The sequence below is a fragment of the Dasypus novemcinctus genome, chromosome 2, assembly GCF_030445035.2.
Source record: "Dasypus novemcinctus isolate mDasNov1 chromosome 2, mDasNov1.1.hap2, whole genome shotgun sequence".
Taxonomy (NCBI): domain Eukaryota; kingdom Metazoa; phylum Chordata; class Mammalia; order Cingulata; family Dasypodidae; genus Dasypus; species Dasypus novemcinctus.
Genome location: NC_080674.1, coordinates 42,601,553 through 42,617,520, shown reverse-complemented (window position 1 = coordinate 42,617,520; position 15,968 = coordinate 42,601,553). Strand labels below are relative to the sequence as shown.

At 36.5% G+C, this 15,968-nt stretch overlaps 1 protein-coding gene across 2 annotated transcripts in view; it reads left to right on the top strand.

The window, feature by feature from the left end:
* Positions 1 to 15,670, top strand: part of C9 (complement C9) — a 48,493-nt gene extending 32,823 nt beyond the window's left edge. The window contains exons 8-11 of one of the 2 annotated variants that reach the window (XM_071207834.1): positions 1,899 to 2,024; positions 3,490 to 3,668; positions 11,474 to 11,702; positions 15,193 to 15,670. In XM_071207834.1, the coding sequence (XP_071063935.1) occupies positions 1,899 to 2,024; positions 3,490 to 3,668; positions 11,474 to 11,701 (533 nt within the window). In that variant the 3' untranslated portion in view covers position 11,702; positions 15,193 to 15,670. Of the gene's footprint in view, positions 1 to 1,898; positions 2,025 to 3,489; positions 3,669 to 11,473; positions 12,726 to 15,192 lie in introns of those variants that run through there. The other variant, XM_004449885.4, reaches the window with a different exon arrangement.
* Positions 15,671 to 15,968: the final 298 nt, after the last annotated feature.

Below are 15,968 nucleotides of genomic sequence, written 5' to 3'. Positions count from 1 at the left end.
ACAGTTTTGGGTTGTGTCTTTTAAGAGGGGAAGTGTTGCCAAAAGCCGCTTCCACAGTTCCTTCCCCATAGTTTGACTGTGTCCCGCCCTTGTGGGATGTGGCTATAATCTTAGGAAAGTCTGACATTCTTCCCACAATCAGTAGACACTTATGGATAAGTCAACTGTTCTTGAGTTCTAAGTCTTGTCCCGGGCAGGTGGAAGCCTTGCCTGGGGCAGCAGAATGTGACGTGGCTTGGCTCACAATGTCTTACAAGGCAGTATCCACAGCATAGTGACATGGTTCCCAGACCCCACCAGCTAGATTTCACTGACAGAGATATCACATAGAGGAGGGGCACAAGAGGACAGCATCATAAATAACTTAAAAAAAGGGAAGAGAAAGGCCTCAGTCAAAGAGTGGCTTTGGTGAAAAAATCCACAGGCAGAAATCGTGAGGCCTGAGCAGCTCAGAGCTACCCACTTAAGTCTACTTACCTTCTGGCCTTAACAGACAAGGATCATTAGGCTGGTCCCCATGCCTCTAAAGAGGAAGTGGCACCTCTAAGGCAAATACCTAAGGGTCAAACCATGTCTTCCACCTCAATTTAGAATGTTCAGACTCTGTCTGAGCAAGGAAGGGTCCCCAACTGAGAAAGAGAATCTACTCTCTTGGTGTGAGGTATTTTTCGCCCTCGTCTTTGGAATCAGGGTCCTTGTGCTTCTTAAGTTAAAGCTGGAAAGCTAATTTTGGAGTTCCGGAATTATTTTCCATTTTGACCTGTCTCTTCCCTTTCCAATGAAAATGCCACCTAAGAGTCCTCAAGTTCTCATTAATTATGGGTGCACAAGAAGTATTTGTTGAGTGAATGAATACCTAAAGGCCCCCAGATCTCTATTTCTAAGTCTCACTGTGGAATCCCGTGATATACTTAACTTCTCCTTTTCATTTCTCATAAAGCATTTTGACTTCTAGAACAAACAACCAAATATTTGTATGTGTGTGATCCAAAATTATAAATAAGAACTAACACTGACATGGTCAATGAGTTGAGGTCTTGGCTTTTTACCCCTAGAATAAAGGAACAATTTCCTTTTAAATCAGGACAATAGAAGACAAATGACAGAATTTGAGTAAATATTTTTAAAATTCTCTTCCTAATAACCATTTGGGATACCCACACACCACAATGTGTCAGCTTTCAAGATTGAAACCTACTAAATAGCATTCATAGGACCAAAATCAAGTTGTTCTGAATATAGGTTATGTACCCAAGTCATCAATCAGCTACCCTAATGATGAACTGAGTCTTCCATAGAGGATCAAGAGATGTTGACGTATCCTTGGCCAAATTATGAAGTCAGTATAGAGAAGTACTTAAAGTCAGACAGTTCTGTGTTCAAATTCCAACCTGCCAATTACTAGCTGAGTAACATTAGCAGGTTACTTAACTGCTTTGTAATTTCATGGCCTCATCTGTAAAAGGAGGCTAATAACAGAACCTACCTCATAAGGTTGCTGTGAGGATTACTTTGTTAGCACATTCATAACACTTGGGATGATGCTGAGCACATAATAAGCACTTCAATAAATGTTAGATGTCATTGCCCGCACCCCTGTATAGTATTAGAAGATAAAGGACTTTGCTAGAACTACCACAGTCTGACAGCTATCCCTTTCAACCAAGTGTAAATTTAGGATGTCCTTTGCTATTAAGTTGTCAAGCAAATAAACTCAAAAGGAGGTTATTGGATTCTAATCCAAGGACAGGGCAGGACAGCTATGATCTTGAAGTTGAATTCAATAATGATATATAGGAATCCAAGTATGTCTCTAACAAAAGAGCAAATTTAGGATTTATTTGAATGTGATATTGATAAACATTATCTAATAATTTTCAAATAAATTCTTTAAATAGGTATTGAACTAAGAGATATACAGAAATGCCTTGGGTTTGATCTGGATTTATCTTTGCATTTTGGAGTTCAAGTCGAGGGAGGTGTTCATGGAAATGATTGTTTAAAGAGGGTTGAAGGTAACGTTGGTAAGTATGGTTTAACGTTTAAGGTTGAAAAAGGGCTGGGGTCAGTGAACATGGCCACCTCACTATCAACCCTCTTTATTGTCTCTATTAAAAAAAACTAGAAATGCTCAAAAACTATTTTCTCTTGCAGTGGTTTCCATACACTATAAACACAAAGAGCCCATGGACATGAATTCTTCAGTATCATTTTGTGTAGGCTGTGCAGTGCACAGCTCTAGGGGATGTCACTCACCACGTACTCATTGTAGATATGTCTATTTATCATGACAATGGTAGGCGGACAATGGTAGAAAAATATCTTGAGGAAAAGTTCCTCTTTTTTCCCTAATTTGTACAAAGTTTCTGAATGGCTTAGTGGCAGTCCTGTGCGTGTCCATGAACAAAAGAGAAGAACAAAATTATCTTCCAATCCAATATTTCGCCTAGCTTGAAATCTGTAATCCATCTTTAACTTTAAGTCTATGCACAACCTTTCATAAAAAGAAATATCTTTGGTATGAATACCATTTTCAGCTGTCAAGCTGTTACTCTTTAGTCGATTTGCAAGCATGAGGTAGTGCTGTAGTTCTCAACTTTTATACTAATCAGAAAAGCCTGAGACAGCTTTTAAAAATATAAAGGCCTGGGACCCACTCTTAAAAAGTGAACTGATAATTTGGGAAATGGGGATGGGGAATATAGGGAAGCCTGGGTGTTGATGTGTTTGAAAACATACCAACCATGAACACATGGACATGATTGGAAACCACTGATGAAATGAAAAGAAAACTGAACTTGCTATCAAATGTTAAAGTGATGCAAGTTAACTATGCAAACTCTGACTCCACTTCTCTGAGACTCATTTTTCTCATCCATAAAAATGAGGAAAGATAAGCAAAAATCATCCTAAAATTCCTTTCCAGTTCTGCAAGTTCATAGCTCTAAAGGATTCACAAGAGTTTATTAAAAGTGGTTCAGTCTGGAGAAAAGGACTGAAGGAGACATGGGTGAGGATTGGGGGTAGAAAGCAATATTTACTTTTCACTTTTTTGTATTTGTTGATACTTTGTAATATTGAAAGAGCTTAAAATTTAAAGTAAACCTAAGCAAAATATAATTGTAACAAGCAATAAAGAATACACCCATAGGTCATGTTTAGTTCCCATGTGTACATGCATGTATATGATGAGCTCTGAATTATCAATATATCGAGATATTTCCTACTACTTTTATTCAAGCAAAAAAAGAAGAATGGAATTTTCAATTGGCTAGTTATATTAGATGACCGTCAAGTTCTGGAGTGACAAAGATTGTCCTTACAGATTTGGTGTGAAAAGCTTATATAAACAAGGTTCACAATTGAAAAGTCAAGAAATATACTAGCTTATACTTTACTAAATGAGTTCCATAAATGCTTATTAGTCATCACCTTAATGACTGATCAAGAACTGTAAATGCTTCATTCATGTCCTCCTTCTCTTCTCAGTAAACATCATCCGTGATAATCTCATAGATGATGTGATTTCACTCGTAAAAGGAGGATCCAGAAAATATGCATTTCAACTAAAAGAAGAGTTTCTCAAAGGAGCCAAAGTAATCAATGTGACCAACTTTGTAAATTGGGCCATTTCTTTACATGATGCTCCGGTGCTCATAGGTCAAAAAGTAAGAAACGTTTACTTCCAAATAGAAGACCGTGTCATTTTCTTAATAAATGTTGCAGTTGGTTCTGATTAACAATGAACTTCATCTGGAAGAGAGGTTGAAAATTCAATTACACACCCATCTCCTCCCTGGGAAGCAGACTGGCATAGAAGAAAGGCACAAACTGCGGTGCAGGCTGAGTTCTTGTCTTTGTCTCTCACTATGAGTGTGACATCCTTCAACTTCTGCAACACCAAATTCTCTAGGCTGGGTTGACTCTGAGGATTAAATAAGATGGTGTGCACAGAGCCTATAGTAGAGACTGGCTCTGGAATATTAATTTGCCCTTGGTTCTCCCTTGCCTTTGTGAGGCATCACACTACCACTTCAAACAAAGGAGAATCTTGATTATTAAGGGTCCTTATGCAAAGGAAACCCATAAAGTCTCTAAGAAAATAAGACCAGAGGTGAGCAATTCATGTGGTTAGGAAATTCTTTTTCTTTTGGATCTTGATTAAAACAGTTTTCAGTTTATAAATCCTTTAGAAGTTCAGTCTAGTGCTTATTCCTGGGGGTGGGGAGGACTATATTATAATTGTGAAGATTAAAGTGTCAATGTTATCTAGCCTCGTCTTGCTCTCTCCCAACTGAAAAGGGTACATGTTTTTCTCTATTTCTTCTTTTGTTCTTATAGGAAGGAAGTGTTTTTTACTACTTTCATTTATATTGTTCAATTTTCCCTATATGTTTCACAATTTTCTTCCTTCAGGTCAAATTTATCTTTGACCCCTTTACTTCAGTTTGATTAACTTGACTTATAGACATGCTGACTCTTTTGATAGTACCAGTTATTGGAGAATTTTGTTCCTTCATTCCATTTTCTTGCCTTTAAAGTTATCGAGTGAGGCTTCTATAACAACTTCATTTTTGTGGGAGAGTAACTCAGAAACTGGAAAATTGTCATCTATTCTCCCTTCATAGTATAAAAATATAGCCATCCATAGATGCACAAACATATCTATGACCCTTCAAATATTTTTTCTCAAAGCAGGACAAGAAAGGGAGAAAAGCCTGGCCAAATTAGCATGTTCAGGTATGAAATAAAAATCAAAAGTTCCTTTTTTTAAAAAAAAATTTTAATCTCATTTTAAATTAATTTTCTTGAGCTCAGTGAAGAAAATCTATGTAGGAAGAACTCACATAAGAAAGAATTGGAGATTTTGTTGGATGTTCACATCCATTTGGCACGAAAAGTGACCTATCTCTTGTCTGTACAAATCAAGTTCAACTGTATGGATCCAAGATTGTTCTCCAAGGAGGTCTTAATAATAAACCAGCATATTCTAGAACTTATTTTTAAATGTCTTAAGTACAAAAGCATCTGCTGAAAATTTATTTTCCCTAGAATTATCCAAAGACCTTCATCAACTCTATTGGCATGGTCCTATTGACTGGAAAACATAGTTTATCTCAGTTTTAGGGACTATTTCTCTGCTGGGCTTTTAGATGAGTAGATATTCAATCTAAAACATCTGTATGGAGTTTCTCTCAATAAATTTGAAGATAGGACTTTTTATATCAATGTTCTAACTAAGGAAATGACACCTGTAGTTAGCCCACTAATAACCACTTTTAAAATTTGCTTTCTTGTAGCAAGGATTCAGAAAACAGTGAAAGATTCTGCTTTTCATTGACTCTGTGTGTCTTTTAAATCTATAAAGAGACATGAGGTATAGTTAAATTTGACCTTGAAATAGATTCCAAGTTATTTTGCCCTCATAAATCCAGTAGGAGGGGCTCTTTGATGAATTGGTAGCTATTTCCGTGAGGCAATTATACAATCTGTTGTGTTATACAATCACTTATATGTACAATCACTTCATTTCATTCTTTGATTAGTTGAAGCTCTCTATTGTCTGCAATGACAGGTTCAAACACTGCTGATAGTCTTAATAAATAATGGGCCCTCTTATTTAATTATTTCAAGAATTGGTAGAACCTCTCCCCACCTACCCTAAAAAAATAAAACCTGGATTTTATTTAATCCTCTGTTGCAAATAACTTAAATCAGTTACCTAGGTATTTATGTTGCAAACAGTTTATCTTGGAGAGGATACCAGGAAGTTACATCACTCTAAGTTAAAGGCTGTATGAATACATTACTGAGATTTTCTAGGGAAAACCCTTGGTTATACATATTTTCCATACCAAAGGAATTATGGCCATGTGCTATGAAGTAGAGCTTTGTGGTTTTGATTTCCCTTTGTGTGCTTCAGCAGACCCCAAACCACTGCTGAAGAATGTCCAGTCCAAGCATGAGAGTTTTCTTTGGCCCTACCCCATGCAGAGGAGGTGGCTGATCCCATTTTTTAGTATTTATTTCTGTCAGTCTTCAACTTTCATGAAAGTATTTTAATACTCTTCCCAGCCAGCCTGAATGTTAGAACATTGCTCTATATTTTAGCTCAATGGAATAACTGCACTTTGGTTTCTTCTTACTGCTACAAACTACAAAAATGTCAGCTAAGAAGAATTACATTTATTAAGGACTGCCTGAGAGATATAAACGTTATGATTTCCTCTAGAGCCTTGGAAGCAGAGATTGGTATAGCTAGAACAAGGCATATTGGCTTCCTGTAAAGTTTCCCTGTTTCTTCCAAATTGTTTAGGCATTATGAGAAACAAAGTTATGTAACCCACTGATTTATTTACTAAAAAGGATATTACATAATACAATAGCCACTTTATGGGAACTCATGGGAGATATTACTCTTTTTTCTTTAATTTTAAACTTTTTATTTTGAAATGCTTTCAGACTTATAGAACAGTTACAAAAGTAATACAAACCCCATACAGAGAACTCTAACATACCCCCTTGCCCCCAGATACCCAGATCACATAAATCTTAACATTTTGTTACATTTGCTGTATCAGTCTGTCTATCTATCAACCTGTCAGTCCATCTATCTGTCATCTGTATGTCTGTATGTCTGTATATCCATTTATCATTCCATTTTCTGGACCCCTGAGTGTAGACTGTATACATTATGCTCATGCACATTTTCTAAGAACAGGGATATTCACTATGTATTTACTGTAAGTGCAATTAACAAGGTCAAGAAATTTAATAATGCTATAAAGTATACAGTCCATATTTTAGTTTACATATGTCCACATATTGTCCTTATGAGCCTTTTCTCCCTCCTTGTTTGATCTGTCCAGGATCATGTATTGTTTTTAATTGTTATTGTCTCTTTAGTTGCTCTTTCTTTCTTCTTTTTTTAAATTGTGGGAACAAATATACAACATAAACTTTCCCATCTCATCAACTCCGAAGCCTGCCTTTCAGTGGAATTATTCACACTTACACTGCTGCTGTACCCTCACCACTTTCTATTACTAAACTTTTCCCATTCCACCATGCAGAATCCCTACATCCATTATGCATTAACTACTCATTCTCCCTGCCCATATCCCACCTCTGGATACCTGTGCTCTAATTTCTATTTCTATGAGCTTGCATAATCTTGAATATTTTCTTTGTAGTTACTATGAGACTTAATTTTAGCATCCTGAATCTATAATACTCTTGTTTGCCTAGATACCACTTAAATTCAGTGGTATATGAAAACTATGTTGTTGTGGGAAACTGGTTTACCCGTTCCTTATTGTAAATGTTACACCTGTTCTGTAGATGTTGCAGTTGTTCCCTATTACTGTAAATGATGTTGCCGTTCTAATAGCAAACAGCTTCTTAATAGTTTCCAATAAATATGAGGTGGAAACTAGGGTCAGTTCCAGAAGCTGCAAGCCCCCTGGTTCCATCCTTGGTTCCTCTCTCGTGTTTCTCTTTGTCCATTATTTCTTGAAGTTCTGCATTGCCTTCCCTTCGAGCAAACCTATTGTGAGCTGATGGCAGCACTATGTTCCTGTACATCTCCATCCCCCCACCTTTATGTCATTCTTGACACAAATGCCTTGGTTATATTGTGAATCCCAAACCACTGATTTATCATTACATTTTATGCTTTTGTCTTTTAGATCTTGCAGGAAGTAAGAAGTGAAGTTACAGACCAAAAATACAATAGCATTTATCAGAGATCTTCATTTCCTCATGCAGCTTCAATCTACTGTCTGCTGTCCTTTCCTTCCAACAGCTGAACTCTGTTTAGCATTTCTTACAGGGCTGGCCTAGTGCTAACAATCTCCCTCACTTTTGTTTTTCTGGGAATGTCTTAATCCCTCCCTTACTTTTGAAAGGCAGTTTTGCCAAATATAGAATTCTTGGTTGGCAGTTTTTGCTTTCAGCACTTTATGTCATTCCACTGCCTTCTTGCCTCCATGGTTTCAGATAGAAATGGACAGTTAACCTTATAAAGTCTCCCTTGTGTATGACATTTTGCTTCTGTCTGGCAACTTTCAGAGATCTCTATTTTTGGTATTCAACAGTTTTATTATAATGCCCCATGCTGTAAGTCTATTAGGTTTTATCCTGTTTGGAGTTTTTTGAGCATCTTGGATGTATATATTTATGTCTTCTGTTAAATTTGGGACGTTTTCAGCCATTATTTCTTTGAATATTCTCTCTGCCTCTTTCTCTCTTTCTTCTCCTTCTGAAACTCCCACAATGCATGTATTGGTACATTTCATGATGCCCTTCAAGTTCTTCAGGCTCTGCTAACATTTCTTCATTCTTTTATCCTTCTGTTCCTCAGATTGAATGATTTCAATTGTCTTATCTTCAATTTACCTGGTTCTTTCTTCTGTCAGTGCCAACTGTTACTGAACCCCTCTAAGGAATTTTCAGTTCTGTTTGGTTCCTTTTCAGAATTTCTACCTCTGTATTGATATTCTCTTTGTGTTTATCTGTTGTATTCCTGATTTCCCTTAGTTCTCTATGTTTTCCTTTAACTTTTAAAGCATATTTAGGGCCTTTTTTTTTTTTTTTTTTAACATCTTGTCTGGTATGCCCCAGGTCTGGTCCATCTCATTGATGACTTCTAATGCTTTAATTTTCTCCTTTGCCTGGGCCATCACTTTCTGTTGCTTTTTATGTTTTGTAATCTTTTGTTGAAAGCTGGACATTTTTATGTCTTGATGTATCACTGTAATTTAGTTTCTGAGGCATCTGTTACTTAAACTTATATCCTGCTAGTGTTATGACAGAGCTGTCCTTGAATGCCAGAAGCTACCAGCAACAAAAAAGGAATAAAAGAAAACACATTTTCCAGTCTTTGCAAACTGACCTGTGAGAATGCTCTCCTTTAGGGTTTATCCATTCAAAGAGTTTAGAGACTAACTTGAAACCAAAGCATAGGAACCTCTCTGATCCTGTAACTTGTCTTGGGCATGTGCATGGGACTCTGGGAATTCCCCCATTTATATGGATACAAATACCCCCTCTTCCCTAGGAAACAATTTTCTCACAGTTCCAGGCACTGCACTATATGTCTTACAGTCAGCAATCTCTTACCCCATGTAGCCACTTGACTGCTCTCCCAAAGGACTCGCAGGAGAGCATTATGAGCTGTGTTCTATACACAGGACAATTTCTGGGACTGTGAGTCCCTCAAACTACAACCAGACAGAAGGGCCAGACATACACATTCACTCAATGTGCATGATGGTTACTCTGCTCCTCCAGAACCAGAACCACATTGGCAGTGTGGGCTGGCTCTACCTAGCTGGTGAGACATGGAGGAGTGCAGGCGAGGGCACCAAGAGATCCTACTGGTTTTAAGCGGCCTTTTTCTTGATTCAGCACATATCCTGCAAGATTGCAGTCCTTTAACTGTTTTCTGGAGTTTTGAGATAGATTTTTCTTCCAGTTCTTGCTGGTTGTCAAAGCACCTCATTCACCATCTTGACTGGGGTGAGGCCATACCTGGTTATTTTTATTGTGGGCTGGATATTGTAGCTTTAAAATTGTCTTAGAAATTGTTTGAGGAGGGGGTGATTTATTTTCCTCCAAAGAAAATTCATACTCATACCTACAAAGGTCCTGGGGACACCAATGATCTAGAATCATCTTAATGCAATTATAGGGGGCACTAATGACCCAGTATTATCTTAATCAAAACTGGGCTGCAGTCTTTGCCAGGGCTATCCTACTTCCAATTCCTTTACTTCTAGAATTGTAGCCTTTTGTGTCGCAACTGAAAGCATAGCTTGTTAACCTTGGTTGGCCCTGAATTCCAAGCTTTTTTCTAACCCAATAATGTTCTGCTCTACCTCTTAGTCCCTCAGCTGGTCATCCTGAGTTAGGAAATGTCTCAGAGGAACTAGTGGCTCATTATAAAGGGCTCACCTCTCTGGCCTTCCACCTTCTCCCAGATGTTAGTGCAGTAATTCTTTATTACCTTGTTAGTTCTTCAGGGCCTTCAAGCAGACTCTTTAATCTTGTTTTTTTTCATTTAGCTTTTCTCGTTTGTCTTTAGAGAAAGGGCTAGGCCAAATTATTTACTCCATCACTACCCTTTTGTAGGAATTTATGGTATTTATCTCCTATTTCTTGAGTTTTCAGATTCCAATTTCTTTAATATTTTGTGTCCTCTTGTTTTAAAAAGCAATGTCTCCAAAGGGCCTTTATTTCTAACAGTTTATTTGTTCAAACTTCTGTGTATAGTCATATAATTGAATTAGCTTAAATTAAATGGACCTCTGATTTGAATTTTCTCTAAATATTATGTCCCCTTTATCCGAAGAACTTTTGAATTCTGCTTTATCTGCCTGGAACACTCTTCTCTCTGCCTTGTCACCTTCAAATCTCAGCTGAATAGTCATTATCTCAGAAAACTTTTCTAAACTTCCCTGATTCAGTTGTTGCAACTATGTATCTTAACCACAGGAATATGACTGTGCAAGATAAATCATTTTACTTCATTTTCATTAAACTTAATTAAATCTGACTTTGTGATCCTGTCCCTCCATGTTGGTAGAAAATTCCCGCTTCATTCATCAGATGGGCATCATGAAAGCCCTTTCCTCTTGCCAAAACTGGCATAAGATCCCAGAAACTTCTGTGGTGCCAGGGAAATGGGGACATGTAAGCTTCAATTCATTGTGGACTTGAAGTCAAGTGGCTTCAAGCCTTCCATGCCAGCCTTGGGAATCACTGACAAAACTGGAGCCCTTTGATATCCATCCTCCCTAGGGGCACCCCACTGGTCCTACTACTTCCAAAAATAGCTGCTAGGGGGCTAGTCATGGCTTCCTGCTACATGAAGTGTACACTGACCTCTATCTCCTTCTTGGACTTAAGGAATCCTCTTCCTCAATAGCATTCTTTTCACACTTCCTTTCCCCAGCAAAAAACTTTCCAATGAGTTTATGCTTTTAAAAAAACAAGCCAAGGAACAGTTTGCCTTCAGGGGCATTCTGTTCTTGGTGTTTCATACAAACTCCTTGGGCAAGAGATAGCAAGCGTGTGGCTACCTTTTGGAAGATGGGTGGAGGGGAAAAGGCAGCAAAAACAAGTCATAAGATAATATTGCAATAAATTATCCTTCCACAAGTTTAAATCTCCCTGTTCTTCACTTTCAAAGCACGTGTACCTGTCCTTTTGGTATCTGTACCTAATGCAGTCTTCATTTTAAATTTATCTGTGTGACTATTTCATTAATATCAGTCTCTTTACCTCTACAATGTGATCTTCATGATGGTAGAGACTGTGACTGGTATAGTTTTAAAAAGTAACTTCATTTCTGGCAATAATAGGCAAAGAGGAAACTTTTGTTGAATCAATGAATAAATGATTGAATGAACAATGTTCTACAAGCTCCCTCAATAGAAAAATACCGAAAATGAAAGGTTTTTCTTTCTTTTAGCTGTCTCCTATACACAATCTGATTCCAGTGAAAATTAAAGATGCACACCTAAAGAAGGAAAATTTGGAAAGAGCCATTGAAGACTATGTCAACGAATACAGTGTAAACAAATGCTACCCATGCCAAAACGGAGGGACCGTGATACTGCTGGATGGACAATGCTTGTGTACCTGCCCACTTAAATTTGAGGGACTTGCCTGTCAAATTAATAAGCAAAAAATTTTTTAAGGTGAGAAAAATTTATTTAATATCATTAAGGAAAAATTATGCAATTTGGGCTTCTTTCATTTGATAACCAGCTATTGAATTAATTAGTACTGCACTTCTAAATTGTCCATGTAAACAGAGGATAAAAAAATGAGTGGATAGTATGAATGTGTAAATCAGTCTTTATGTATTATTTATCATAATACATAAAGTTTTAACACCTTCTACCTCTATATATTTCAACAGGATTATAAACAAATATTAAATTGTAACTATTATATTGTTAATTATGAAACTATCCATATAAAGGGGAATGTGTAAGGGAATATAGCAAACATCTAAGAGTCACCATCCAGAGTTAACTAAGGCTTTATAAACATGTACTTCATCATATATATATATATATATATGTACTTCAGATCCCTTTCTTTTTTTTATTAATTTTTTAAGAAGCTTTAAATTACATAAATGTAACATAAAAAATATAGGGATTCCCATATACCCCACACACTCGCCCTCCCACACTTTTCCACACTAACAACAGCTTTCATTGGTGTGGTATATTTGTTACAGTTGATGAACCCATATTGAAGTATTGCTACTCACCACAGACTACAGTTTACATTATAGTTTATACTCTGTCCTGCATAATTTTGTAAATTATGCAAAACATGCAAGGACCTGTATCTGTCACTGCAATGTCATGTAAAACAAATCCAATGTCCTAAAAATGCCCCCATATTACACCTGTTCTTCTCTCTTGCGTCCCTCAAACCTCTAGTGGCCACTGCCTTTACAATGGTAAGAGTTCTTCCATTGCTAGAATAATAATAATAAGTCTACAGTAAAAAAATAAGGAAACAATTACAAAGGCTGTAGAGTACTTTGTACCACATCTCTCTTCCCCAAAACACAAGCCTTGGTGCCATTCCTCTCCCCCACTCCTCAATTACAATCACCCTCATCAAATTGGTGTGTATCCTTTCAGGTAATATTTTTCTCTTTCTATTAAATATGTATGTACCAATAAAAATATTCAATATTGTCTGGCTGTTTTAAAAACTTACTAAATGGTATTACTGGACTTTCATGTTTCATTTTCAACTTAATTTGTATTGAAGAAAACAGATTGCATTTTAAAGTTAATCACCTAGAAAAATATTCTTCTACCCTGTACATAGTGGAATGACTTTAGCCATGTTTCTAATACTAGAAGACCCCCTTAACCTTTCATTCTGGTAGAATTAATTAGAACTTCTGATAGATAAGTGAAATCTTAGCCCAAGCATTAGTCATCACAAGATTAGCAAGTAAGATTAAACTCCTGTGGCAATCACAGCTTCCTTTAAAAAAAAAAAAATTATTAGAGAAGTTGTGTGTTAACAGGCATGCAAAAAATTAAGAGGTACCATATACCAACCTATTATTTACACCTTGCATTGGTGTGGTACGTTTGCTAGAATTCATGAAAGAACATTTTTATAATCATGCTATTAACTGTAGTTGACTGTTTATAATACTTTTTGTATTGCAAAGCTTCATTTTTAAAAATTTTTATACAAGTAATGTATATATAACCTAAAATTTCTCCTTTTATCCACATTCATGCATATAATTCAGTGCTATTAATTACGTTCACAATGTTTTGCTACCATCACCACCATCCATTTCCAAAAAATTACCATCTACTACAAAAAAAATTCTGTACAATTTAAGCATTATCTCCCCATTTCTTACTCCCATGCAATACTCTGCTAACCTATAATTCCAGATTCTGACTCTGAGTCTGCTTAGTCTAATTATTTCATATCAGTGAGACCAATAATATTTGTCCTTTTGTGTCTGGTTTATTTCACTCAACACAATGTCTTCAAGGTTCATCTAAATTGTCACATGAATCAGAACTTCCTTTCTTTTTATGACTGAATTAATATTCCATTGTATGTATATACCACATTTTATTTATCCGTTCATCAGTTGTCAGACACGAGTTGCTTCCACCTTTTGTCAAATGTGACTAATGCCATGAATATTGGTGTACAAATATTTGTCCTGGTCCTGCTTTCAAATCTTTTAAGTATATACCTAGAAGTGGAATTGTCAGGTGATATGGTAATTCTATACCTAACTTTCTGAGGAATCACCAGATTATCTTCCACTGTGACTGCACTATTTACATCCCCACCAATGATGAATGAGTGTTTCTATTTCTTCACTTCCTCATCAATGCATGTAATTTTTTTCAGTAGTAGCCATTCTAGTGGGTGTGAAATGTTATCTCATGGTTTTGATTGCATTTCCCTAATAATTAATGATGTTCAACATATTTTCACATGCTTTTTGGCCATTTATATATCCTTTTTGGATATACAAGACTATTCAAGCCTTTGCCCATTTTTAAAATGGGTTGTTTGTCTTTTTAGTGTTGAGGTGTAGGATTTCTTTATATAATCTGGATATAAAATTCTTATTGAATATATGGTTTCCAAATACTTTCTGCCATTGAGTTTTCATTTTCATCAAAAGTCCTTTAATCCATAAATATTTTTAATTTTGATGAGGTCCCATTGACCTAATTTTTCTTTTGCTGTTTGTTCTTTGGATGTAAAGTGCAAGAAACCATAGCTTAACACAAGATTCTGAAGATGCTTCCCTATGTTTTCTTCTAGGAGTTTTATAGTTCTGGTCCTTATATTTAGCTCTGATCCATTTTAAGGGGCCCCCTTCAACCCTTTGCAAATGGAGATCAAGTTTCCCCAGCACCATTTGTTGAAAATACTATTCTTGCCCAATTGTGTGGACTTGACAGTCTTATCAAAAATCAATTGACTATAGATATGAGGATCTATTTCTGAACTCTCAGTTCAATTCCATTGGTCTATATATCTATCCTTGTGCCAGTGTCATGCTGTTTTGACTGCTGTAGCTCTGTAATAGATTTTAAAGTCAGGAAGTGTGAATCCTCCAAATTCATTCTTCTTTTTCAAGATGTTTTTGGCTATTCTGAACCCTTACCCTTCCAAATAAATTTATGACTGATTTTTCTATTTCTGAGAAGATGGCTGATTGCATTGAATTTGTAAATCATTTTGGGGAGAATTGACATTTCAAAATAATCCAATCCATGAGCATGAAATATCCTTCCATTTTCTGTATCTTCTTTGATTTCTTTTAGCAAAGTTTTGTAGTTTTGTTTGTAAGTCCTTTATATCCTGGATTAAATTTATTCCTAGATGTAGCAGTTTGACACTGTTTATGAATTCCAGAAATAGATATTGGATTGTGTTTGTAAACTGATCTGTTCCTCTGGGCATATTAGATTCAGAGGTTTCACTTTTACTTTATTAAATCAAGATTGGGGTTTTTATTTGATCACATTATTAGGGTGTGCAACATTGAAGTCCCCCACTCCCCCTTTTCATGTGGAAGTAAACACATGGAGAAGGAAAACACAAAGAGTTTGGTTTTGATGCTGGAGCCACAGGGAGAAAACCAAGCTATTCACCTGATAGTTTACAGCTGAAGAGACCAGAGCCCAGAACAGCTGAGAAAGCCTGGAAAGAAATGATCGAAAGGGAGAGAGACAAGCCTTATGCTAACCTACAGCTGAGAACGAAGGACCTGGGGCCATGGAGCCTTAGGAGGAAGAGGAAGGCTGAACCCTTGTAGAGACCAGCAGCCATCTTGCTCCAACACATGGCAACAGATTTCTGGTACTTATCATCAGCACCCATTTGGCTGACTAATACACTAGATATTTGATTCTGTTAGTTGCCATTGTAAATAGAATCTTTTCTGATTTCCTACTCATATTGCTCATCACTGGCATATAGGAGCACTAGTACTGATTTTGTATGTTGATATCATACACTGCTACTTTGCTGAATTCATTTATTAGCTCTGATAGTTCTGTTGTAGATTTTTTAGGACTTTCTATGTATAGGATCCTGTCATCTTCAAATAGTAAAAGTTTTACTACTTGCAATTGAATTTGGATGCCTTTTATTTCTTTTTCTTGCCTAATTTCTCTGACTAGAACTTCCAGTACAATGTTGAATAACAGCATTGGCAGTAGCCATCATTGTCTTATTTCAGAACTTAGAAGGAAAGATTTCAGTCTTTCTTCTTTGAGTATGATGTTAGCAGTGCTTTATTCATATATGCCCTTTATCATGTTAAAGAAGTTTCCAACCGTGATGGTTTGGCTAATGTGTCAACTTGGCCAGGTAATTGTGCTCAGTTGTTTGGTCAGGCAAGCACTGGGCTAATTGTAATACAAGTACATTTG